Source organism: Molossus molossus, unplaced genomic scaffold (genome assembly GCF_014108415.1).
Source record: "Molossus molossus isolate mMolMol1 unplaced genomic scaffold, mMolMol1.p scaffold_m16_p_24, whole genome shotgun sequence".
Lineage (NCBI taxonomy): Eukaryota > Metazoa > Chordata > Mammalia > Chiroptera > Molossidae > Molossus > Molossus molossus.
The window spans coordinates 12,482,408-12,509,214 of NW_023425360.1; the positions used below are offsets into that span (position 1 = coordinate 12,482,408).

The following is a 26,807-nucleotide window of genomic DNA, read 5'->3' on the forward strand; positions in this document are numbered from 1 at the left end:
TTGGGCCCAGAATCTCCTATTTTCCTACTGAATTCTTGGCCGCTTACTTATTAACCTGTCGCTCTTTAGAATGTCCTGTCCACTAACCCTTTCTTGACTGTGCAGTTGACATCCATCTTCACCCAGTCATGGGCTCATCTTTCGGCTTTATATTTTTCTGAAGCAGAAAACTATTTTCTGTTTTAATACTGTCCTTAATGGGGTATTTTTTCATTAGGTTCTTTGTCATTTTTTTTTTTTTTTTTAATCCTCACCCGAGGATATTTTTCCATTTTTTGTACAGATAGAGTGGGAGGGAGAGAGAGGAAGGGAGGGAGAGAGAGGAAGGGAGAGAGAGAGAGAAACATCGACATGAAGGGACACATCGAGCGGCTGCCACCCGCACGACCAACCAGGGCCGGGGACAAACTGCAACAGAAGTACGTGCCCTTAGCGGGAACCGAACCCGGGTCTCTCCGGACCGCAGGCAGACGCTCTAACCGCTGAGCCAAACTGGCCAGGGCTCTTTGTCATTTTTTACTCTTCAAATTTACATCTTCAATCTACATGGAATTTACTTGCACATCCGTGGGAGGCTGTTCTTTATCTTTTTCTTGTGCAAGGCCAGTTGTACACATAACTTCTAATGACTAGTCCATGCTTGTCCAGCTAATTTAAATAACATCATTTCAGCAATAAACCAAATGCCAGTGTTCATGGGTATGTTTCTGGGCTCTTTATACTGTTCCAATGATCTATTTGGTCATCTCTACATTAAGACCACACCATTTGGATTATTATGGCTTTATAATATATCTCACTATGTGGTAGAGTGAGTCCCACTTGCTAGATCTACTTGGAAATCGGTTTGGCTATCCTTGGATCTTTACTCTTCTGTATGAATTTTAGGAGCAGCTTATTAAGTTTTGCAAAAAATGCCTCTGAGACTGTAATAGGAATTGCATTTAATTTGTGGGTTTAGAAGGACTGCCATTTTTATCACACCCAACTTCCCCTCCTGGAATATGCTCTTTCTTCATTTAATGAGGAGTTTTATGTCCCTCAATAAAGGTCTTCTGTATCTTTTACTACATGTAATCTTAGCTTTTAATTAAATTTCTGAATTACAATTTTAAATTGGTTTGCGCTATTACATGTAAAGGCTATTTGTCTTCGTAATTTGACCATATCTTTCCTTATTGGTTCTAATAGTTTGTAGATTTTTCTGAATTTTTTATGTAGAAAAAACAGTTCGTGAATAAAGTTAGTTATGTTTTCTTTTTCCTTTCTGATTCTTATACTTGTGATTTACTCTTTTCTTGGCTAATTGCATTGGCTACAATCGCCAGGACAAAACTGAATAGCAATGATAGCAGCAGGCATTCCTGTATCATTCCCAAGTTAATTTCAAACATTTAAAAAATTTAATATAGCATATGCTAAAGGTTTTCTGTGCATATGCTTGGTTAAATGAGTTCCTTCCCACCCTAGTTTTCTAAGATTTGTTTTTAATCGTATGAAGCTGATTAAATGCTATTACAACATGTACTGAGAAAAATCACATGGCTTACCATCTCTAATTTTGTAATATGGAGAATTGATGGATTTTAAGTTAATCCAATCTTTCTTCCCTAAAATAAACTATATTTCAGTTATAATGCATTTTAATATAAATCCCTAGAGTTGATTCTCTGTGATTTTTTTTTTCATCTATGCTTATTAGTGAAATTGGCTTATAACTTTCTTTTCCTTTACTTTTCTTGTCTAGTTTTGCCATTGTGCTAAACCAGATTAAGAAAATAAAGTGATTCATTTTTCTCCTCTTTTTCTATCACTATTTCTTAGTTTTGCTCAAATTCACCTGTATAACTGCCTAAGCCTGATGTTTACCAGGTAACAGGGGGATGTTGGATGCTGAGTTCTTTAATGCTGGTTGCTCTATTTGGGTTTTCTATTTCTTCTTACATTAATTTTGGCTCCCTATATTATTTATAAAAGCTAGTCATTTTATCTAAACTTTCAAATATATTAGTATAAGGTTGCTACTTATATAATGTCTAAAATCCCTTCTTTACATAGTTGTGTTCCTTTTTTATTTCTCTGTTTTATTTTAATCTATAATAATAGAAATTAAGGTACTTATAACTATTCTCAAAGAATTTTTGGTCTTGTGGCTTGGATTTTAATTTTGCATTACTTTTTTATTTTATCCTCACCCAAGGAGATTTTTGCATTTATCTTCAGAGAGAGCAGGAGGGAGAGAGGGAGGAAGAGAGAGAGAGAAACATCAATGTGAAAGAGACACATTGACTGGCTGCCACCCACACAACCCCAACCGGGGCCAGGGACAAACTGCAACTAAGGTACATGCCCTTAGTGGGAACCGAACCCAGGACTCTCTGGTCTGTGGGTCGACGCTCTAACTGCTGAGCCAAACTGGCCAGGGCAATTTGCATTACTTTTAATCTTACTTAAATTATTCTTTTTCTGAATCAATTACAAACAGGAATTTAAATTTAACTCTGTTATTTCTCAAGTTTAGAACTAAACTCCGAAAAATAAAAAAAATAAAACCCAAAAAACCTAGACACCCCCTTCCAGGAAAATGTGTGATACTTATTGCTATTCAGCAAGAGCTAAGGGACCGCATCAGGGTTACATTTTAACCAGCATGAAGTCTTTAGGAAGTTCCATGTGCTGACTTAGACACTGAGGGTGTATAAGATAAAATTTACACTCTGCAAAGGAAACAAATACAGAATTTTTAAAAATAAGAATATGATTAAGAGTATCAACAGCAACTAACAGTAATTTCTTCAATTGCTTATAATGTGCCCAGGTACTGTTCTAGGTTTGTCATAGGGACTTTAATCCACAAATGACTTCATACAGAAAGATGAGAAGTACTATGATCATTATTCCCATTTTACAGGTGAAAATCCCCAGGAATGAAGATGGTAACAGCCAGCGAGCAGTGTGAGTATAATGTAAATCATTATTAATAACCATAAGCACATTATGTACACTCTTAGTGTTTTTAATGGAAGTCTCGTTATGCTATTAATTGTTGCCAAAGCAGATCAAGTACTGTGATTAGTTACATGACCTTTTTAAATTTTTTTTAATTGATTTTAGAGGGAGGGGGGAGGGGAAAGGGGAAGAGAAAGGTGGAGAGGAGGGAGGGAGAGAGGGAGAGAAAAAGGAAGAGGGGGAGGGAGGGAGGGAGGGAGGGAGGGAGAGAGAAATGCATTTGTTGTTCCACTAATTTCTGCATTCATTGGTTGACTGGTGTATGTGCCCTGACCAGAGACTGAACCTGCAACCTTGGAGTATCGGGACGACTCTCCAAACGGCTGACCTACCCAGCCAGGACAAAACTGCATTTTCAAGTCCCTTGGTTTTAGGAATGCAGGCTTTCTCCTTCCCTGGCTGTCTTTGCTAGCTGCCTTTTTTAGGTGGCCGTTCTCTGTCACCCGTCCGATGGGTGTCGTCAGCTCATTCATCATCTGACAGCCTTACTCACTCACTCATCATTGTGCCATTTCTGAGCCTGTCCTTGCACATTCATCCTCCACACTACAGCTGCCGCTCACTCTGACATGCAGCCGCCTGTCAGCCAACATTTGCCAGCCGGACCCGTCCTTCCCTGGTGGCTGCCATGACCTCATTTGTCGGGTTATTTTATTCCTTTTTCCTTATTAACTTGCTTTTGGATATTTCCTAGATTTCCTTCTTCTTATTCCCCTGGGACCCGTCATTCTGTTCATTTGTTTATTGTCACATGCTATGATCCATCCCTTGTCAGTGAACAGCTTTTCAGATTCCATTAGCCAAGATGCATAAGCATTTCCATTCCAACTCTTGTTTCCATTAGATTAAACCTATGCAGGTTTTGCTCTGTGTTAACTGACTTTGCATGAGGACCACATTTAAATTAGTATGTATTCACTAAGGCACATGAATTTCTGGAATAGAATGCCTGTTTCCCTTTCATAGGAAGGAAAACCCAGAATATCAACAGCATTTTACAAAAGATCATGCAACAGCATCTAAAAAAAAAATGTATTTCAAATGTTTCATTTATTCCCCTTATTGCACAAAAATGCCAATATGTTATCTCCTAGGTTACTGAAAAAGATGTTCTCTTTAGTCTCCAATGAATTGGTGCATTTGGTGGTGTGCATATTTCAGGGGAAAAAAAGATACTCAGTAGTACACACACAAGAGAACCTGTCATGAGGAACACACACCGTGGCCATGAACTCTGCAGGCCTGCATAGTAACAACATGAGCTCCTGCGGGGTCCTGGCTGGACAGGCTGCATGTCTCTGCGTGTAAGTATGCATATGTGTACAGATGTTCTGTGTGAGCAACTGTGTACTGCGTATACATGTAGATATATAAGTATGTATGAAAATATGTGTGTTATGAATATTCCGGTTTTCCTTCTATTATTGATTTCTAGTTTTATAGCGTGCTCAGAAAAAAATCTTTTCTTTATTGATTTGAGAGAGAGAGAGAGGAAGGAGAGAGGGAGAGACAGAAACATCAATGAGAGCCACCTCCTACATGCCCCCCACTGGGGATCGCGCCCACAACCTGGGCATGTGCCCTGACCAGGAATCGAACTGGCGACTCCTTGGTGCATGGGTTGACGCTCAACCACTGAGCCATGCCGGCCAGGCCATTTCCTTAATTTTTCTAAAACTTGTTTTGTTATCTTCCATATGACCTACCCTGGAGAATGCTAGATTTGTGCTTAAGAATGTATAGTCTGCTGTTGTTGGAAGGAAGGTCATGTATATGTCTATTAGGTCCATTTGGTTACGTATATGTTTGTTAGGTCCATTTGAACTTAATTCAAGTCCAATATTTCCCTATGGATTTTCTGCCTGGATGATCTCTTCACTGTTGAAAGTGGGGTACTCAAGTTCTCCGCATGATTGTATTGATGTCAATTTCTCCATTCAGTTCTGTTAGTATTTGCTCAATATATTTAGGTGCTCCATTGTCGGGTGCATGTATATTTCCAGTTGTTATATCCTCTTGATGAATTGACCCTTTTATCTATATAATGACCTTCTTTGTCTTTTGTGACAGTTGTTGACTTAAAGTCTCTTTTGTCTGATATAAGTAGAGCTACACTTTCTCTCTTCCATTTACAAGGAATATCATTTTCTTTTATTTTTTATATATATTTGTTGGTTAATCCTCACACAAGAATATTTTTCCATTGATTTTTAGAGAGACTGGAATGGAGGGAGGGAAGGAGTGAGAGAGAGAGAAACATCGATGTGAGAGAGACACATCTATTGGTTGCCTCCCACACAACCCCAACCAGGGCCAAGGCTCGAACCTGCACCCAGGTACATGCTCTTGATTGGGAATCGAACCTGAGACCCTACAGTCTACAGGCCGATGCTCTAACCACTGAGCACAAAACCTGCCAGGGCAGGATATCATTTTCTATCCCTTCACTTTCTTCCTCCCAACATCAATCTGCAAATAATCAGTGTGACTGGTTTTTAAATTTCTATTAGTCATTAGATCATATTGCCTACATAATACTATCTTAAATCAATTTCAATCAAGTTTTCCACCAATTGTTGAATCAAAGTGAATACAGTGCTACTCTTGTGTCTTCTTTTAATTTCCTAATCAGAATTTTTCTATTTGAATAAAAATGGAAATCTACAATTTGATTTAATATACATAAATCAGAGTAAAATATAGATGTTCCAATATTACCATTACTTATTGTACAACATAAAAGTATTCAGAGATCAAAGATAAGGTCCCTGAGTGATGGTCTTCATTAAGGGAGGTTAGGCATTTGAAAGAAAATCTGATAACTAATAGCCTATAAGGCACAATTTTTTTAAAGCTGGCTAAGTCCAGTCCCTCAGAACAGCATGTTAAATTCCCTTTCAATTAGTATGGCTCAGCATTTTAGTCTTATGATTTGTATGCTTGGTAATACTTTCAAAATTAACCGTGCCACAGATAGACAGATCACACACTTCTCAGCCATAATAATTTTTCTAATGATGTATCTTCCTAACAGTAATTGCCTTTTTAGTGAAAGAACACGCATTTTGAATCTAGGGACACTTCATTTATTACTTTTCTTATATGAGAGCTACCTCGGCGTGTTCGATCTCTTTTTTCTTAATGACTTTTTTCTATTAGGAGAACATGAAGACTCCAGGGCACAGGAATTTCATTAGGAAGGGAGGCTTCTTAAAGGAGGCAGGAATTTCTAAGGTGGACATAAGACAGGTCTAGCCAAGAACAGACCACACCGGAGAGGCTCCATTTCCCCTGAACTACCTTTTCACATACCTTTAGAAATAAGACTTGTCATTAATACAGTGAGTTCAACTGCCAACATAGCAAAACATGCATGAAGTATGTCTCTGGTCACTGCACTTCCTACTTTTGGGGAGTCACCTTGTACCGCCTCCCTGGTCCGCTTCAGCCAACCAGAACACCTGCTCAAACCAGGGGGACCAGGAGACAGAGGACCTCTTGCTCTGACGGCTACTCCATCTTTTCCACACCATAAGCATCAGTGCTGGGGCCAAAGGAGTCCCTCCAGGCCCTGGGGGTCAAGGAGACAGGAAGGATTTCTAAGAAGCTACTCCATGGTCCTGACCGGTTTGGCTCAGCGGTTAGAGTGTCGCCCTGTGGTCCAGAGAGACCAGGGTTCGGTTCCCACTAAGGGCACGTACCTCGGTTGCAGTTTGTCCCCAGCCCTGGTTGGTCATGCAGGTGGCGGCCACTCGATGTGTCCCTTTCACGTCGATGTTTCTCTCTCTCTCTCTTCTTCTCTCTCCCTCCCACTCTACCTGAACAAAAAAATGGAAAAATGTCCTCGGGTGAAGATGAAAAAAAAAGAAGCTACTCCATGGACAGGCTGGGCTGTGGGGGCAGGATCCAGATCTGATGCTGGTGGGGCTTGAACACAGGCTGGAGAGAAGACTCAAGAAGCAGCTGGTGTCTCAACCATGGGCATCTCCCCAGAATGTCTACAGTTGGACTGACTCTTGGACCCTTGGACCTTGTACTTGGATTTGGTTGGGCCACAAGGATTCCTTTCTGTAATCCACCTGCCCACACATCGATGAGACAGAACATCGATCGGCCACCTCCTGCACGCCCCCCACTGGGGATCGAGCCTGCAACCCAGGCATGTGTCCTGACAGGGAATCGAACTGGCGACCTCTTGGTGCAGGGACAACGCTCAATCCACTGAGCCACACCGAACGCGCGCTGTTAGGTTTTAATTCATTTCAGTTACCGTTTTCTGGTTAGACTATCTTTCCCTGATAAAATTTAACACTGTTAGATTCAAAGACAAGCATATTAGTCTATTTTTACCAAAGGACATCAGGCCCCAGCCACATGTCCATCAACTCTGCTTGAGCAAGTCAGTTCCTTGATGTACTAGCTGAGCTTTATTTTACTTTCATTTGTTCTTTTGGTTAATCCTCACCTGAGTATTTTTTCATTGATTTGTAGATAGAGTGGAAGGGAGGGAGAAAATGAGAGAGAGAGAGAAACATCGATGTAAGAGAGACACACTGATTGGTTGCCTCCCACATGACCCTGACCAGTGTAGGGGATAGAACCTGCAATCCAGGTATGTGCCCTTGACTGGGAATTGAACCTGAGACCCTTCGCTCTGCAGGTCAACGCTCTAACCACTGAGCAACACTAGCCAGGGCACTGGGCTTTACTTTAAAATAACCCAACGAAGAGTTTACAAGCAGCAAGACACACCAATGTTATTCCTTGTTGAAGATTAGTGGGGCCGGTCCATGAATTACATTAGTAATTACATAGGTTCATTACATTAGTCTCTATTTCTGTGCATGCTTGAAAATTTCTTTTAAAAAATATCTTGTAGAAGGAGGGAGCCCTGGCCAGTCTGGCTCAACGGTAGAGTATCAGCCTGCAGACCAATGAGTCTCGGGTTCGGTTCCGGTCAAGGGCATGTGCCTCAACTGCAGTTCGTCCCCGTGCAGGAGGCAGCCAGTCGATGTGCCTCTCTCACATCGATGTTTCTCTCTCTCTTCCTCCCACTCCATCTGAACAAAAATGAAAAAATATCCTCGGGTGAGGATTAAAAATGTATTTTGCAGAAGGAAATTTCTCATCTGCGCTGACATGGGGTAGAAGAAGAGCGTCCCCTGAATTTATGCTCAAACTCTCCTCCAGGTACATGGAAGTTGCCATGGTTACTCTCATGAAGGAGGAGGCTTACAACACACAGGGTGTGTTCTCTTCTGTCTCCATTACTGTCCGGCCCGGTCCTTATCTGCAGGTCTAGTCACTTATAGAAGAGAGTGTAAATAATTGATCACTACAAAGGAAGAAGCAAGCCACGCCGCCATCTCCATCACCCGTCAGCACCAGGGAGACCACTTCCCCTGTAGACGCAGACACATAAATACATTCATGCAGACGTGAGAAGAACATACCCACAGACGAACAGACAGATCTGTTCGGGGCCCTTTGGGGATGGAGAACCCAGCATCCGCTTTCCGTGCCTCCCCAGCACGACGCCAAAGCGATGTGAGAAACCACTCGAGTGATGTTCTTCCCCCTCCTGCTAGCCTCGCCCTCACAGGCCCCCAAACATCCCTGGCGCTCTGCTAACCCACATCCTGTGGGTGCAATCGGACGTGAGCCTATGTCCGTGCGTGCGTGTGTCTCCATGTGTAGACGAAATGCTTGCAGCTACGCGTCTCAGACCGTCTTTGTTCACCGCACGCCCTCGTGGGAGGCGCGGGAAGGGTGTGAACCGGGAAGGCACCTGAGCATCCTAAGCGGACACCTGAAGGCTCCCCTCCGAGACAGGCCAGGGCGCGTGCTCAGTGGTCATCACCTGCGACACTGCGAGGCCTGCTGCCCCCTTTCTGCCAAGAGGCCAGATTCTCTGCCATCGCTGCCAAGTGGGCAGAGCCCTGTCCCAAGGCCACCCCCGACCGGGTTCCACTTACCACCAGAGAGAGAGGCCTTTTCCAGGAGACGACGCCGATGAGTCCAGACAGCAGCACCTGCGGGGACAAACGTGCAAGGAGATAAGACGCTTCAGAAACTCTAACGAACACTCGAACAGCATCGGCCGCTTCGGCCTGAAGAAGGGTCGCCCCTAGCACGCAGCGGGCGCCCCGATCTCATACCTCCACCTCCAGAACTGTGAGAGAATGAAGTCCCGCTGTGTGAGCCCCTCCCCCCCACCCCCAGTCTATGACACTTGGTTGCAGTAGGCCGAGCTGCCTAATAAATATCCGGACACACCCAGAACACAACGCTAGATCACTGCTCCCAAAGAGCCCCGTTCCCTACATCTCCCCAGACAAGCAGACTTCCCCGCCCCGCAGATGCAGAAACACCAGCCCCGCTCCAGGAGGGGGCGCCCCAGCAGAGATCTTGGGAGGGGCTTTCAGAGCCCAGATGCCGCTGGCGTCTGGGTCTGAAACCACCGGTTCCGAAACAACCAGGCCATAGTACGAACTCTCTGGCCCCCTTCCAGCCACCGGCGAGGACGAGGTGCCTGTCCCAACGTGTCAGTGTCTACAGGGGCATCTCCGACACTTGGGGCGGGAATCTAGCTAGCTGGGCAATGACCTCAGCTCCCAAAACCTTTGTCCCATTTCACTGGCCTGTACGGCAGTCAACTCCCGGGTTACAAAGGATGCGAAGAAACCGAAGAGGTCGGGGAAGAGGAACATGTAACCAAGGGGCTGTGAGAGACAAGTGAGACCCACGGGACAGGCTGACGACGCGGAGAGAGGGGCTTGGCCTGTCGAGCCCCCGCCTGCTGTTACAAGGGCCCAGCGTGCTCTCTGTTTCTACCCCCCGGTTGGCCTAAACTGAGATAAATTCTCAGGAGAGAATGAGAAAGAACCTCCTGCTGTTGAGGTTGATAGAAGTGGGTGACAGATGGCCAGGCAGTCACAGCACCTCTAGACCCGCAGGCTGCCCTTTTGGGGGGTGCTGATGGGTACAGAGGCCTGGAATATATCTCAACCTCTAAGATGAAAAAAGTCCCTTCATTGCCTAAAATCAAGGCTTTTCGGTGTGGCTCAGTGGTTGAGCGTCGACCCATGCACCAAGAGGTCGCCGGTTCGATTCCCACTCAGGGCACATGCCCAGGTTGTGGGCCTGATCCCCAGTGGGGGGTGTGCAGGAGGCAGCCAGTCGATATTCTCTCTCATCGATGTTTCTCTTTCTCTTTCTCTCTCTCTCTCTCTCACCCTCCCTCCCACTCTATCTGAACAAAAATGGAAAAATATCCTCGGGTAAGGATTAAAAAAAAAAAAGAAGAAACCAGTGTTTCTAGACACGTGTGTCTGGAGAAAGACTTGATGGTGCAAAAATGAGGCAAAGAATATGTCAGCCTCTGGGATGAGAGTCTATCCACCTGTGTCTTCTACAGTCTCTCCGGCTGCAGCCTAGGCTGCAGGGCTGAGTAAGGGGGCAGAAAAGCAGAATCCCAAGGTGGTGGGGGCGGAGGCTCACCGACAAGGTGCACGCGACCTGGTCTGCCCAGAACGGTGCCAGCCAGGGGGCCAGGGGCTGCTGCTCAGGGATGGAGAGCAATGAGGATTTAAGGCATAAATGCAAGTTTCAAAGATGAATGCCACCCAGCAAATGTGTGCAAAAGTCTCCTGCTCTCTCCTTCTCTCAACCCAGCACGGAAATATAACATGAGGTGGGCAGGTATCTCACCCCGGCTGGGAAACAATGTTACGTACACACTGGCAAAGCATTTCGATTCTCTTCTTTTAGAAGTCTCCTCTTTGAGCACTGAAAACAATGTATTTGTTGATCCAGTACATTAATTCTATTAAAATCGCATTAAGTGTAATGAAAAGCTTTCAGAGTATAATGATGCCCGAAGTCACAGACCCACATCAACTTTTAAACCCACTGGAATGACAATCGGAAGCGAACCTGTCTGGTCGACAAATCGCTCCTTCGTTTCCAAATGATTATGGATGAAGGCCCCCTGGACGCATGCTGCAAACTGCACACTATTAACACAGACTCCAAAGTCCACTCCTTACAGGGCCTGTGCCAGGATGTCCCTAGTCAGCCTGGACTCGGGGTCAGACCCCTCACGGTGGCCCTGGGTCCTGACTCTTCTGAGTTCATCTCCCCAAAGCACATTCCATTCTTGGAATTCCTGCCCTGAAGGTCCTCTCAAGTCCCCAACACTCACCGTCGCCCCTTGGAGCGCCCTCTGCAGTCCAGACCTGGCCACTGCGGGACCCGCAGGCTGCCTGACTCCCTCCCTGGGCCCTCGCAGCCCCCAGGTGCCGCTCTCCTGCCCTCAGACTAGCCCTGGCCCTCCACGGGCCTCATGGAAACCTGCTGGCTGCCTCCACATGGCCCAAGGTGTACCCACACCCCCGAGCCAACCGGGACCGGTCAGAGGCCTGCCATTCTCACAAGTGTGCTTGTCAGAAATCTGGTCCCCACCTCACCCTCTGTGACCCCACACTCTCAAATCCATCCAGGGCAGGTGCAGCCTACTGTCCAACTCACACTGGATCTCGTCCCTTGCTCCTCCCTCCACCCCTACCTGCCACCTGCCACCTGTCCCTTGTCACCTGAACAGCCCTGGAACAGGTCTCCCCGCTCCCATGCTCCCATTCCTGGCCACACCTCTACCCTGAATCATCCCGTTAAAATGCAAAATGTAAATCTGACCAGTCTTTCCCCCGAGGGACTCTTCCCTCTAGCGGCCTTCTTCTGCCCTTGGGGGTAAGTCCCAGATCTTCAGGCTGAGAGAGTACCTGCCCACCTGCCCTGCCTTATCCAAGCCCCTCCACTATGGTGCGTCCCCTCTGCCTCCCCCTCCTCTGCACAGCTAATCTCCCAGAAGTCCGCCCTCTGGAACGAGCTCCGTGGCTCGGCTCTCAGCGCCCACTCCTGCCTCCTTGTTCATGCAGGTGGTCCTGAGCCACCGTGGGCACATGACGCCAGCGTGCGGCTGCACAGCCTAGGACGGCACCCTGTCCGCACGCATGCCCAGTTCTGCAGCCACGCCCAGTTCTGCAGCCACGCCCAGTTCTGCAGCCACACCCAGTTCTGCAGCCACGCCCAGGCAGCCCAGCCAGAGAGGTGGTGTCCTGACTCTGTCCCTTTGTGACGAAAGCAACGCACCTTCAATAAATACAAAATCAGGAAAGTCAGAGAGGCAAAAGGAAGAAAATGAAAACCTCTATCTCTCGCCATTTCTCTGACGACTATTATAGGCTGGACAGCTTTGGATTCCGTTTAAATAGACTTTTGTAAAAATTGGGTCATAGTGTTGCCCATAATCTTTCGACCTTACAATATAATGTAGTGTGATCACAACATCATACCCGGTAAGTATTCATTTACATCACTTCAGGGGCTGAATGGTATTCCATTTGTGAAAATACCATCATTTACTGAAACTGTTAGCCTACAAACATTTGAAATCATGAACATTACGAGTAAAATATTTTTGAACAAGCTGATCAATATATGAATCCTTATTTAACTTTTCTCATTTAAGTGATTCTTTTACACGATTTGACAAGCCAAACTGTTCCCTAGAGAGACTGCCAATTACAATTGTTTAAGTTGTTTCTTCTAGTATTTACTTTCAAACTCAACTTGATGTTTTGACGGGCTTCTCACAGGAGGAGAGAGAGAGAGAAAGAAAAACATTGATATGAGAGACACATCGATCGGGTGCCTCCCGCACAACCCCGACCAAGGGCCGGGATTGAGCCTGCAACAGAGGTATGTGCCCTGGACTGGGACTCAAACCTGAGACTCTTTGGTCCTCAGGTGGAGGCTCTAAGCCTTGAGCCAAAACGGCCCAGGTACAGCAGGTAAACTTTTGAGACTCTGCATGTCTGACATATAGAAAGAGAATTTCTAGGTTGCAAATGATTTCCCCTGGTACCTTATTTACTCATCTAGTCATTATAGCGCCCCCTTTTTTAGTATGTTTTTTTATTGATTTTTTTTTTTGAGAGAGAGAGAGAGAGAAACATCGATGAAAGAGAACACTGATTGGCCGCCTCCTGCATGCCCTCCACTGGGGATTGGGCCCACAACCTGGGCATGTGCCCTGACCGGGAATCAAACCGGTGACCTCTTGGTGCATGGTCAATGCCCAACCACTGAGCCACACCAACAGGGCTGTAGCCCCTTCTTGATTCGTTCAATATAGGTTGACGTTCATACTCTGAGGTTAATTCAGCGTTTCTCAAAGGCATTTATCTGGGGTAGCAGATTATTTTTCTAATGATACCTCTCTGCTACCCTGCTGTGTGCTTCTCTGGATTTTTTTATTTAAATCCTTACACAAGAAGCTCCAGTTTCCAAAATATATTGTGACCAGGGTTCACCAATCACGAAGCCCACGTGCAGTTCTTGGCTCACAAACCATCTCGTCTCCTCTTCTACCAGATTCTATCACAGCTTTTAAAACTTCGCCCACCCCAGCCAGTGTGGCTCAGTGGTTGAGCGTCGACCCTGCACCAAGAGGTTGCCGGTTTGATTCCCTGTCAGGGCACATGCCCAGGTTGTGGGTCCGATCCCCAGTGGGGGGCATGCAGGAGGCGACCAGTCGATGTTCTCTCTCATCGATGTTTCTATCTCTCTCTCTCCCCCCCTTCCTCTCTCTCTAAAATCAATAAAGAAATAAAGAAAAACTCTGCCTACACTTCCTACAGCGGTGATGGCTCAGGGAATCGTAGAAGGGGGTGCAGAGCACTAGGTTAGCTCCACAGAGGAGAACCCGAGACAGCGCTCACCATACACTTGCACAAGGATCTCATTGAGCATCAGCTGAGGGGCACACTGTCTCCCCTTCCTACAGACAAAGAAACTGAATCTTCAAGATGTGAAATCCCTGGTCAAGGAAACACAGCTTCTTGTTTTTAATCCTCTCCTGAGGTTTTTTTTTTGTTGTTGTTTTTTTTTCATTTATCTTCAGATAGAGTAGGAGGGAGGGAGGGAGAGAGAGAAACATTGATGTGAGAGAGACACAGTGACTGGTTGCCTCCCACGCAACTCTGACCAGGGCCAGAGATGAACCGCAACTGAGGTACACGCCCTTGGCAAGAACCGAACCCAGGTCTCATGGGTCTGCAGGCCGACACTCTAACCGCTGAGCCAAACCAGCCAGGGCGGAAACACAGCTTGTTAACTGCAGAATCGCACCGGCAGCCTAAGCGAGTCCACGGAAGCCTCAACACTGGTCAACAGAAAAGCTCAGCCGGCGGAAGAAAAGGTTATTAGGTCTCCAGGCCTACGTGCAACATGTGAGTTAAAAAAAGAAGCGTATACAAGTAGTGTGTATTATCTTGCAAATATAATTCAAATATATTTTCCATATAAATCATCCCAAGTCAAGATTTGATTTTCTCTAATAGCCCTCGTCTGAAAAGCACAGTTACGAACAGGAGAGAAGAGACAAATGCATTCACGGCTTCTTTAATTGCATTTTCTGCAAAACTCTGCAGTTCTATTTTTAATATTTGATTGCACCATCAATAGAGCCATATCCCACAAAAGCAATTACGTTTTGCTCAGCGAAAAATCAGAGTGGAATAACATGCGGCCTGCTACCCACGGCAGGAACAGAAGCAACGGCAAACGGTTTGGAATAATGATTGAGATCGATGCATTCAGGATACAGCGAACACACTTTAAAGACGTACGATCACGGGGCCGACGGCAGCGTCTGTTATGCACTATATAAACGGAAAAGGGAGCCCAGTGTTGTATCAAAACACCGATGACAGCATGTTGAACACCTAAGCTGTTAGCCAACACTCCCTGCTCCCCAGCCCTCCCGGCGCCCAAAGCAACATTCCACTTTCTGTGCTCTCCTCTTTGAGGGCTTCTGCCCAAGTGTCTATCCAGCAGTAAAGTGCAATCACTGCATTAATACCGGAAAGGCAGACACGTGGAAGTCCCCTCCTATGGTCTGGAGGGACGGTGCTTATCTATTACATCGTCATTCCCAGCCAAGTGCAGACGGAACCTCAGCATCCTCCTCCACACAGTATTTCAGGCACCATTCCTTAGGGGCGGTGTTCACACGCCGTGTCTCTCTCCTACGTGAAGGTCCTGAACAGTCGAGAGAAGGTAGGGGATGCAATTATGCCTGACTCCTGTCTCTACAGGGCCGTTCGTGGTTGCCCAGGGCTCCCAATTCCAGGTAGGATGGAGTAGCTGGTTCAAGAACAACCTGAATCCAGATACCTATGGCATAGTTCACAGAATTAGAGCAAATATTCCAAAAATTTATATGGAACCACAAAAGACCCCGAGTAGCCACAGCAATCTCGAGAAAGCAGAACAAAGCTGGTGGTATCACTCTACCTGATATCTAACTAGACTACAAGGCTGCAGTAATCAAAACAGCACGGTACTAACATAAACACACACACATGCAGATCCATGGGACAGAGAGAGAGCCCAGAAATAAAACCACTCCTTTATGGTCAATTACTATTTGACAAAGGAGGCAAGGACATACAATGGGGTAAAGACAGTCTATTCAATAAACGGTATTGGGAAAACTGAACAGATACGTGCAAAAAAAATAAAATTAGATCACCTTTTTACACCACACACAAGAATAAACTCAAAATGGATTCAAGACTCAAATGTTACAAAACTATAAAAATCCTAGAAGAAAACACAGGCAACGCAATCTCGGACATTTTTGCAGCAGCTTGTCTTTCTGATATATGGCCTCAGGCAAGGGAAACAAAAACGTAATAAACAAGTGGGACTACGTCAAACTAAACCATTTTTGCACAGCAAAGGAATCCATCCACAAAATTAAAATACAACCCACTGAATGGGAAAACATATTCACCAATGATACATTTGATTAGGGGCTAATATCTAAAATCTATAAGGAAATTACAAAATTCGCCCGGCCGAAGTGGCTCAGTGCTTGAGCACTGACCCATGCACCAAGAGGTCCCCAGTTCGATTCCTGGTCAGGACACATGACCAGGTTGTGGGCCAAATCCCCAGTGGGAGGCATGCAGGAGGCGGCTAATTGATGTTCTCTCTCATCAATGTTTCGATCTCTCTCTCCCTCTCCCTTCTTCTCTCTAACATCAATAAAGAAAAAAAAAATTAAAAAAAAATTACAACTTGCCCTGGCCGGTTTTGCTCAGCGGTTAGAGCGTCGGCCTGCGGTACAGAGAGACCCGGGTTCGGTTCCCGCTAAGGGCATGTACCTCGGTTGCAGTTTGTCCCAGGCCCTGGTTGGGTTGTGCGGGAGGCAGCCACTTGATGTGTCCCTTTCACGTTAATGTTTCTCTCTCTCTCTTCCTCTCTCTCCCTCCCATGCTATCCGAACAAAAAATGGAAAAATGTCCTTGGGTGAGGATGAAAAAAAAAAAAAGAAAAGAAATTACAAAACTCAATACCAGAAAAATAAACAACCCAATTAAAAAATGGGCAAAGGACTGAATAGACACCTCTCCAAAGAGCACATACAGATGCCAACAGACATATGAAAAGATGCTCAACATAACTAATCATTAGAGAAATGCAAATTAAAACCACAATGAGATAGCACCCCACACCTGTCAGAATTGTTGCCGTCAATAAATCAACAAACAACAAGCATTGGTGAGAATGTGGAGAAGAGACCCTCGTGCACTACTGGTGGGAATGTTAATTGATGCAAACACTATGGAAAATAGTATGGAGGTTGCTTAAAAAATTAAAAATAGAGCTACTGCCTGGCCAGTGTGGCTCAAAAGATGGAGCATCGTCCCACGGACTGAGACTGAGAGGTCCTGATTCGATTCTGGGTCAGGGCACATGCCCGGGATGCAGGCTCCATTCCCAGTAGGGGGCGTGCAGGAGCAGCCAACGGATGTTTCCTTCTCACATTGATGTTTCTATCTCTCTTCAAAAAAATCAATAAAAACATATTAAAATACTACTACTAATAATAATAACAGACCTACCACATGATCCAGAAATTCCATTTCTGGGTATTTATCTGAAAAAATAAAAACATTAACTTAAAAAAGATATCTGTATGTCCATGTTCACTGCAGTGTTATTTACAATGGCCAAGATATGGAAGCAACCTAAGTGTCCCTCAGTGGATGAGTGGATAAAGAAGATGTGGTACATATACACGATGGAATATTACTCAACCACAAAAAATAATAAAACCTTGCCATTTGCAACAGTATGGATGGACCCAGAGGGTATTATGCTAAGTGAAAGATAAATACATATGATCTGATATTTAAAAAAACAACAACAACCAAGATTACAGGTACGGACAACAGACTGGCGGTTACCAGAGGTGAGGGGAGGAGGTGGGTGAAATGAGTGAACGGGTCAAAGGGACAAACTTCCAGTGACAAAATAAATAAGTCTCAGGGTGTAACGCCCAGCATGGTGACTGTGGTTAACAACACGGTGCTGCATATTTGACAGCTGCTAAGAAAGTTGATCTCAGAAGTTCTCATCCCAAGAAAAATCAATTTTGTGACAGCGTGTGGTGACAGGTTTGAACTGAAATCATGGGTGTGATCCCTCCCATATATACAAATATCGAATCCTATGTCCTACACCTGAAACTAATACAATATTATAGGTTAAAAAGTTAATACATAGGCCCTGGCTGGTTTGGCTCAGCAGTTAGAGTGTCGATCCTCGGACCAATGAGATCCGGGTTTGGTTCCAGCCAAGGGCACGTACCTCAGTTGCAATTCATCCCCGGCCCTGGTCGGGGTCACACGGGAGGTAACCAGTCGATGTGTGTGTCTCACATCAATGTCTCTCTCTCTCTCACTGTGTCTCCCTCCCTCCTAATCTGTCTAAAGGTAAATGGAAAAATGTCCTCAGGTGAGGATAAAAAAATAATAATAATAAATAAATTTAATCAAATTAAAAAAACAACAACAGCCCTGGCCAGTTTTGCTCAGCAGTTAGAGCACTGGCCCACAGACTGGATAGTCCTGGGTTCGGTTCCCGCTAAGGGCATGTACCTCAGTTGCAGTCTGTCCCTGGCCCGGGTTGGGGTCGTGTGGGTGGCAACCAGTCGATGTGTCTCTCTCACATCGACGTTTCTCTCTCTCTCTTCCTCCCTCTCTCCCTCCCGCTCTATCTGAAGATAAATGCAAAAATGTCTTCAGGTGAGGATTAAAACAAAACAAAAAAACGACAGACAGGCAGTGTGGGGTGGTGCTGACAAGCGTGGTCTGGGATCCTGTCTGTGCCGTAGGTCCTCATCCACACGACGCCAATATTAACTGCTGCTTCCGAGGGCTGTGTTGGGTGGACACTGACAAAGCTGTCAGACCAGCCCAGGCTCACAGGAGGCATCTGTCCCCTGAGCTCTCTGTATGACTGTGATTCCCCCCTGAGCTGAGCAGGACGCCCCAGGACCAGGCCCTTCCGGGCACGGCTGGGTTCTGAACTGGACAGCGCCACTGCTGGGTGCTGGGCCGTGCCCGCTGAGCATCACTGGCAACCTCATGGACACCAGCCAGGATGTGGAAGGACCGTCCACCCCAAGCTCTGCCGACAGCAGTTTCTTTTGAAGTGGTCTTCAGCTCACCGGCCAGGGCAAGGGCACAATATCTTGACAAAGCATTTTGTGTATTTTCGTACATGCTCAGTTTCAGAAACCACAGTAAGGCGACCTCTCATCCCTCCACACCCTCAAAAGAAAATGTCTGTGTCCACATTTGTTAGCACTCACCGCTGACCTTTCGCCTCTAATGTCTGAGCTCCTGTTTCCCCACATCTCCCCCCGCAACAGGTTTTACCATTTTTTTTAAATCTTTTTGATTTGACAGACAAAATACATCGATAATAACATTTAGCGGTCACTATTTACTGGTGGCTCATCATGGCCTAAGCATCGTATTCAAGAGTTTTTCAGAAATTCTCTCTCAACCCTCACAACAATCCAAAGCAGCAAAATTATTGGGCCTATTTTACTGGTGATTAGGCTGGGGGTCGGAAGCAGTGTGCCCCAAAGCACATGCTGAGGTCACCAGGGATGACAAGGGCATGAGTAGCCAGGTGCAGGCTGTGTGGAAAGCAAGTCACCTTGTCATCGACTACGCTGACCCAATCGCTAGGGAGGTGTGATCTGGACTCAAACTATGTCTTATGCCCTGGCCAGTGTGGCTCAGTGGGTTGAGCACCATCCCTGTACACTGACATTGCCGGTTTGATTCCTGGTAGGGGGCACGCAGGAGGCAGCCAATGTTTCTCCGCCTCTCCCTTCCTCTCTCTCTCTCAAAAAAAAAAATCAATAAAAATATTTTTTAAACCATGTCTTATGTTTATTAGCCATTTCTATTCATGGCTAATTTTTTTACTGCTCATTCATTATATATTTTTTTAATCCTCACCTGAGGATATTTTCTTAAATATCTTCAAAGAGAGAGTGTGTGTGTGTGTGGGGGGGGGGGTACTAGTCCATTTAGTGTTTTGCTTCTTCTTAAGAAAGTGAGATGGTATCTCACATCAGTTTCATAAGATTTCAAAAACATGCGAGTCGCACAAACACTACTCTGTCCAAATGCTTATCCCTGAATCACAGACTCCTTCTTCTGCTCTTCTGATAGGATTATTCTTATCACATGATGTTTTAGTGTTGTTGTTTTTTTAAACCCTCACCCGAGGATATTTTTTATCTTCGGAGTGGGAGGGAGAGAGAGGAACATCAATGTGAGAGGGACACATCGACTGGTTGCCTCCCGCACAACTCCAGTCAGGGCCAGGGATCAAATCACAACCGAGGTACGTGCCCTTGACCAGAATCGAACCCAAGACTCATTGGTCTGAGGGCTGATGCTCTAACTGCTGAGCCAAACCGGCCAGGGCATACGATGCTATACTGTACTGGTCTTTTCTAAGAACAAGCTGTTAGGTGTATTCATCAATCCTGTTCTTTTTCTGTTTCCTCGTTTTCCATCTCCAATTTTATTTCTCTTCCTTCCTCCTATTTTTACTTGGATGTGAACTATCGCTCTTTTTTTCCCCAGCTTATTCTAGTGGTACAGCCAGCCCATTTTATGCTATTGTTCTTGTTTAACAATAATAGCAGTGAAACCATAAATCTTCCTCTGAGAACATAGAGTGGGCAAAAGTAGGTCTACAGTGGATTGTATGGAAATACAACAATTCATAAATAATAATAATAAAGAATAAACTCTGTTTTGCATCCTTGCAACTATAAACCTACTTTTGCCCACCCCTGTATACAAGTTTGATAGTTTATTATTTGGTGGTTGTTTTTTGTATTTCACTTGATCTTTGGTGTTTATTATTTCCATGTATTTTTTTACTTACACTGTAAAAGAAGGCTTCCTAAAACAATACTGTTGTGTGTACTTTATATAAATGATATCATACTATTTTATTTTTATTTTTTTAATCCTCACCTGAGGATACTTTTCCATTGATTTTCAGATAGAGTGAGAAGGAGAGAGAGAAGCATTGATGTGAGAGAGACACAGCAACTGGTTGCCTCCCGCACAACCCCAACAAGGGCCAGGAATCAAATAGCAACCGAGGTACATGCCTGTGACCAGAATCGAACCCGTGACTCTTTGGTCCATGGGCCGATGCTCTAACTGCTGAGCCAAACCAGCCAGGGCCATACTATTTTTTTAAGACTAACATTTCTGCTTTGATTTCCCTTTGATCCGAGGGTTAGTTGGCCTAATGGCTGCTTTTATTTGTTCATTTTCATGTGTTTGTTTACCTTTTTAAAAAGACAATTGGTTGTTTATTGATCCCTTCATTAAATTCTAGCTTTATCGCATGGCAGTCACAGATACACAATTTCTATAGTTATTTTGGAATTAAGCTGATGTTTCTCTTGAGACCTAGAATATAATCAATTTTTTAAATGGTTCATGAATGCTTGAAATAAATGAGTATTTGCTGGCAGAACAGAACATGAGTATATAGTTGTTCAATTGTCCTTTGATATTATAAATCATTTCTTATCTTTATTCATTTTATCTTCTCTGTCGAGGCAGAAATGAGCACCTTTCAGACGACGGCTGTGCTTTCGTAAATGTCACACTCTATTTTCTAACAGCTTTTATTCTGCGGACTTTGAGGTGGTGTTCTCGGGAAAGGATCCGGACAATTTTATCACCGCTGCAGAATTTACCTTTTGCAGTTATAAAACGACCTTCCTCAGTCTTTCTGATGCCTCCTGCCTTGGGGGAATACTGGTCTTTCCACGTGGACCTGTCTTATGTATCTTTGCCTATTATTTCTACTTACTTATTTATATGTTTTTTATTGATTTTTTTAGAGAGAGAGAGATAGAAACATGGATGTAAGAGAAACATTCATCGGCCGCCTCCTGCACGCCCCCTACTGGGGATCAAGCTCACAACCTGGGCATGTGCCCTGACCGGGAATCGAACCGGCACCTCTCAGTCCACGGGAGGACGCTCAATCCGCTGAGCCACACCGGCCAGGCCGCCCATTATGTTTCACTTTTCTTGGTTCCTCTGCTTCACCAATGCTGCAGTTAACGCCTACGGCTAACTTTCACTGTCGGACTAAATCTATTAGGGCGTCTAAGCCATGGACTGGGGGCACTTCTGCTATGTGGCATATAGTCCTCTTGCTGCGGTCATCTTGCCTGATTCTTCTTTAATTTCCCCAGATTTGGCGGCTGTGACAATTACTGACCTTCCTGTACCCACCTCTCCCCGCTGGCTGGAGTCTGGGTGTATCCTGGGCGTCGTCCTGAGAGCTAAGGGCAGCCGAGTCCATGCCTGTGACCCCAGCGTGGCCACTGGGACTCTCTCTGGATGTCCCCTCTCAAGCTTAGTGACAGGAGGTGGACAGATGGAGGGACCCCAGCATCCCGGCCGCAGCTCTCTGGCAGACGGAGGGGCCGTGCTGGGTCCTGTCTGGGCGGCGGGCACTATCGCCTGCCTGTGCTCTTCTCTGGGGCTCCCCCACGAGTTGAGGGGGGCCGCAGCATTAGGGCCCGAGGTAGGATGAATTGTTGGTTGGGCGCTGTGTGCTACGTTCAGTGACCCCCAAAGCATTTCGGGTGGAACCCGGACCGTCAGAACAAAGGACGGAAGCGAAGATGGCACAGACTCCACCAAGAGAGGTCCACTCAGCCTGCAGCCTGAACCCCAGCACACTTCAGAACCCAGCAAGGCCCTGGCCAGTTTGGCTCAGCGGTTGGAGCGTCGGCCTGCGGTCCAGAGAGACCCGGGTTCGGTTCCCGCTAAGGGCATGTACCTCGGTTGCAATTTGTCCCCAGCCCTGGTTGGGTCGTGTGGGTGGCAACCACTCAATGTGTCCCTTTCACGTCGATGTTTCTTTCTCTCTCTCTCCCTCCCACTCTATCTGAACAAAATATCAAAAAATGTCCTCGGGTGAGGACTAAAAAAAAAAAAAAAAAAAAACAGAACCCAGCAAGCTTGCGCTCCCAGGACTGGCCGACCTCACTCCTCCCCCTGATCTAAAGTGAGCACAGAGGTGGTGAACGAGACCGGGGTCTGGGCCGCAAGGAGGAACAGGATGCCTGGAGCCCCCGTCCCGCAAGAAAATCCTGCTCCTCGGTCTTTGCCTGAGTGGAGATGCTCACAGCAAGGAGGCGGAAATGCCACCTGGAGGCAAGGGGCAGATGAGGGTCTCATTCTCCCTGGGGCAGAAGCCACACAAGGGCCACAAAAATGACCACCAAGGGCCAGTGTGGACCCTGAGGGCCAGTGTGGACCACCAAGGGCCAGTGCGGACCACCAAGGGCCAGTGTGGACCCTGAGGGCCAGTGCAGACCACCGAGGGCCAGTGCGGACCCTGAGGGCCAGTGCAGACCACCGAGGGCCAGTGCGGACCCTGAGGGCCAGTGTGGACCCTGAGGGCCAGTGCAGACCACGGAGGGCTAGTGTGGACCCTGAGGGCCAGTGTGGACCACCGAGGGCCTGTGTGGACCCTGAGGGCCACTGTGGACCACCGAGGGCCAGTGTGGACCCTGAGGGCCAGTGTGGACCACCGAGGGCCTGTGTGGACCCTGAGGGCCACTGTGGACCACCGAGGGCCAGTGTGGACCCTGAGGGCCAGTGCGAACCACCGAGGGCCAGTGCGGACCCTGAGGGCCAGTGTGGACCACCGAGGGCCTGTGTGGACCCTGAGGGCCACTGTGGACCACCGAGGGCCAGTGTGGACCCTGAGGGCCAGTGTGGACCCTGAGGGCCAGTGTGGACCACCGAGGGCCTGTGTAGATCCTGAGGGCCAGTGAGGACCACCGAGGGCCTGTGTGGAACCACCGAGGCCAGTGTGGACCACCCCCTGAGGGCCAGGGTGGACCCTGAGGGCCAGTGTGGACCCTGAGGGCCAGTGCAGACCGCTGAGGGCCACAAGAAGCCACCGGAACCCTCATACACCACTGCAGGGAGGCAACATCAAGACAACACTTTGGAAAACTATCAGGAACCGCAGCAGGTGAAGGCGTGCACACCCCGCGCCCAGCAAGTCCACTCCCTACGCACACAGCACCCAGACGAGGGCACCAAAGCCCGCGTTCCAGCGCATCTAGCAGCCCTGACCCTCACCCCACCTGGAAACCACCCAGATGCCACGGCAGCAGACCGATCAACCAACACGGCATCTTCACCCAACACCAGGGGACGCGTGTGAACCACAACTCCACTCAGTGATGTGCATGGCATTTCACAAGCACGCTGTTTAGTGTAAGAAATCAGAGACTGCCCTGGCTGGTGTGGTTTAGCGACAGGAGTGCCAGCCCGAGGACCAAAGAGTTGCGGGTTCGACTCCAGTCAAGGGTACGTTCCTCGGTTGTAGTTTGGTCCCCGGCCCTGGTCAGGGTTGTGCGGGAGACAGCCAATCGATGTCTCGGTCTCTCTCTCTGTCTCTCTCCCCTCCTCCTGCTCTATCTGAAGATAAATACAAAAATATCCTCAGGTGAGGATTATAAAAAATAAGAAATCATGCCCTGGCCAGTTTGGCTCAGTGGTAGAGCGTTGGCCTGTGGACCAATGAGTCGTAGGTTCATCCCCAGCCCTGATGGGGTCGTGCAGGAGGCAACCAGTTGATGTGTCTCTCTCCGTCAATGTTTCTCTCTCTCCCTCTCTCTCCCTCCCACTCTATCTGAAGATAAACAGAAAAATATCCTTGCATGAAGATTTAAAAAATAAATAAAAATAAAAAAGAAATCTGATACTAAATAATACATACTCTATGTTTCCATTTATATAAATTTGAAAAACAAGCAAAATTAATCTAGGATCCGAATAAGGGTTAACCCTTAATCAAAAAATCAGAATAAGGGTTAACCTCGGGGTGGCTAGTAACAGGAAGGGGGCACGAGGAGGCTCCTGGGTACAGGGGAAGTTCTGCTTCTTGATGTGGGTGCTGCTTCTGCAGAGATATTCGCTTTGTGAAAAAACACAGTGAGCTCAGCACCCAACAATTTACATAATGCTCTGCGTGTATGTTAGACTTCAACAAAAAGTTCAAAAAAAATTAAGGGCTAGGAGAGAATTGGTTGCTAGGAGACCAAGAAGCCAAGCTTCTGGCTTTGGTTATTAGCCCTAAGAGCTCTGAGACACACTGAAGTCTGTGACACGGCTCAGGAATTTTTAGTACCAGAAAAACACCAAGCCTACCCAGTAATGGCCTCCAATTACCCAACACCTCCCATCACCAACCTGAGGGCCACAGGAGGCGGCTGTGAAGACATCTGGGAGGGACACCTGCCCAGCTCAGACATGGCAGGCACAGTGGTGCAGAGAGAGCCCCATGTTGACGGAACCGAGGCTCCCGAGAATCGTGCCCACACCCAGAGCTGGGGAGACCCAAGGCTGCAACCTCCTGGTGACACCCACCGGGAAGAACAGGCTATGTGAACCTCAGGTGGCCAAAGGGTGTGCCCTGTTTTATTATTTATTTATTTATTTATTTATTTATTTATTTATTTAATCCTCACCCGAGGACATTTTTCCATTTTTTGTTCAGATAGAGTGGGAGGGAGAGAGAGGAAGAGAGAGAGAGAGAGAAACATCAACGTGAAAGGGACACATCGAGTGGCTGCCACCCGCACGACCAACCAGGGCCGGGGACAAACTGCAACCGAGGTACATGCCCTTAGCGGGAACCGAACCCGGGTCTCGCTGGACCGCAGGCCGACGCTCTAGCCACTGAACCAAACCGGCCAGGGCTGTGCTCTGTTTTAAACACGTGTTTCTCCTGCACTGGACACGTACTCTCCTCCTCTGGGCGGCACAGTCCAATGGGAACATAATCCAAGACTTGGGTGTCATTTAAACTTTCCTAGTCGCCATATTCAAAAGAATAAAAAGAAATTAATTGTCATATACATTCCTCAATACAATACATCAAAAATATTACTTCAGGCCGGCTGGTGTGGCTCAGTAGATTGAGCATCGTCCCATGGACTGAGAGGTCCCGATTCTATTCCCGTCAGGGCACATGCCCGGGTTGCAGGTTCAACCCCCAGTATGGGGCGTGCAGGAGGCAGCCGATAGATGTTTCTCTCACATCGATGTTTCTCTCTCTCTCCCTTCCTCTCTCTCTAAAAAATTAATAAAAACATTTAAAAAAAATATTACTTCAACATGTAAGCAATCTAAAAAAGTATTAATGAGAGTTGCACACTCTTGTATGCACAGTCTTTGAGCTTAGGTGGGAGCCTTACATGGACAGTGCACCTCAATCTGCACCAGCTACAATTTCACCTTTACAGGTTCCTCCAGGAAAATAGCCAAACGAGTATCAAAAGTGTATATACAAGAGCCCGGCCAGCGGGGCTCAGTGACTGAACACTGACCCGTGCACCAAGAGGTCACTGGTTTGATTCCCAGTCAGGGCACATGCCCAGGTTGTGGGCCCAATCCCCAGTGGGGGGGCATGTAAAAGGTGGCCAAGAGATGTTCCCTCTCATCAATGTCTCTCTCTCTCTCCCTCTCCCTTCCTCTCTCTCTAAAATCAATAAAGAAAAAAAAATTAAGTGTACATATACAAGAATGTTCACTACAACAATAAACAAACGAACAAAAAGTGGAAACAAACACAAGCTAAGAAATAAAACACTGGGTGTCAACAAAACCAAAATGGAGTCATTTATGCTAAGCCCTATGTCACCAAGAGAAAAAGGGTCATTGGGGACAGGTTCAGGGGGCTTGCCTGGGGTAATCTGCCATTGCCCATAGCTGCCCTGGTTGCAAGTCTCATGGGCTCCCTCAGAGTTTTGGAGATGCGGCCTGTGGGGGAAGAAGGGGGAGGGGGTACAGGCGTGCTCAAGCTTGTCTTTTGCAGGTGAAATCTTGGGGGAGGTCTCAGGAGAGTTTCAACAGACGATTCATCAGTTTTCTAGGCGTGCGTGGTCTCCACTGATTGGTCAGTGTCAGGGCAGGGGGTCATTAGTCACTGCAGCTGGTCCCGGTGTCACCCACCTGGTTTTGCTGCTTTTCTGGGCCTGAAGCTGAAATCCAGCTGAGGCCTGGGTGTTATTTCTAGGCAGGTGGCCTTCCGTATCTGCTGTAAATTACTCTGCCAGTTTGGTCAGCTCTGTCTCCGCTTCCCTTACACTTCCCGGAGCTAAGAACCGTCAAGGATAATTAATGGAAGGTTTTGGGAAACTTTACAATAATCTTACATATGCTTACATAAACATTTCTAGACTAGAGAGGGAAAAGTAAAACTTAAGAAGTGATGTCAATCAAAAATCACCAGACTAAAGAGCTACAAAATTCTACCCCTCAACAGAAGCAATGGGAAAACTGCAAAAACAG

General features: G+C 46.6%; 1 protein-coding gene across 1 annotated transcript in view; it reads right to left on the minus strand.

Annotated features, from left to right (window-relative positions):
- Positions 1-26,807, minus strand: part of FAM189A1 (family with sequence similarity 189 member A1) — a 115,830-nt gene that overhangs the window by 72,547 nt on the left and 16,476 nt on the right. The window contains exon 2 of the mRNA XM_036278153.1: positions 8,985-9,041. Within this exon, the coding sequence (XP_036134046.1) occupies positions 8,985-9,041 (57 nt within the window). The remainder of the gene's footprint in view (positions 1-8,984; positions 9,042-26,807) is intronic.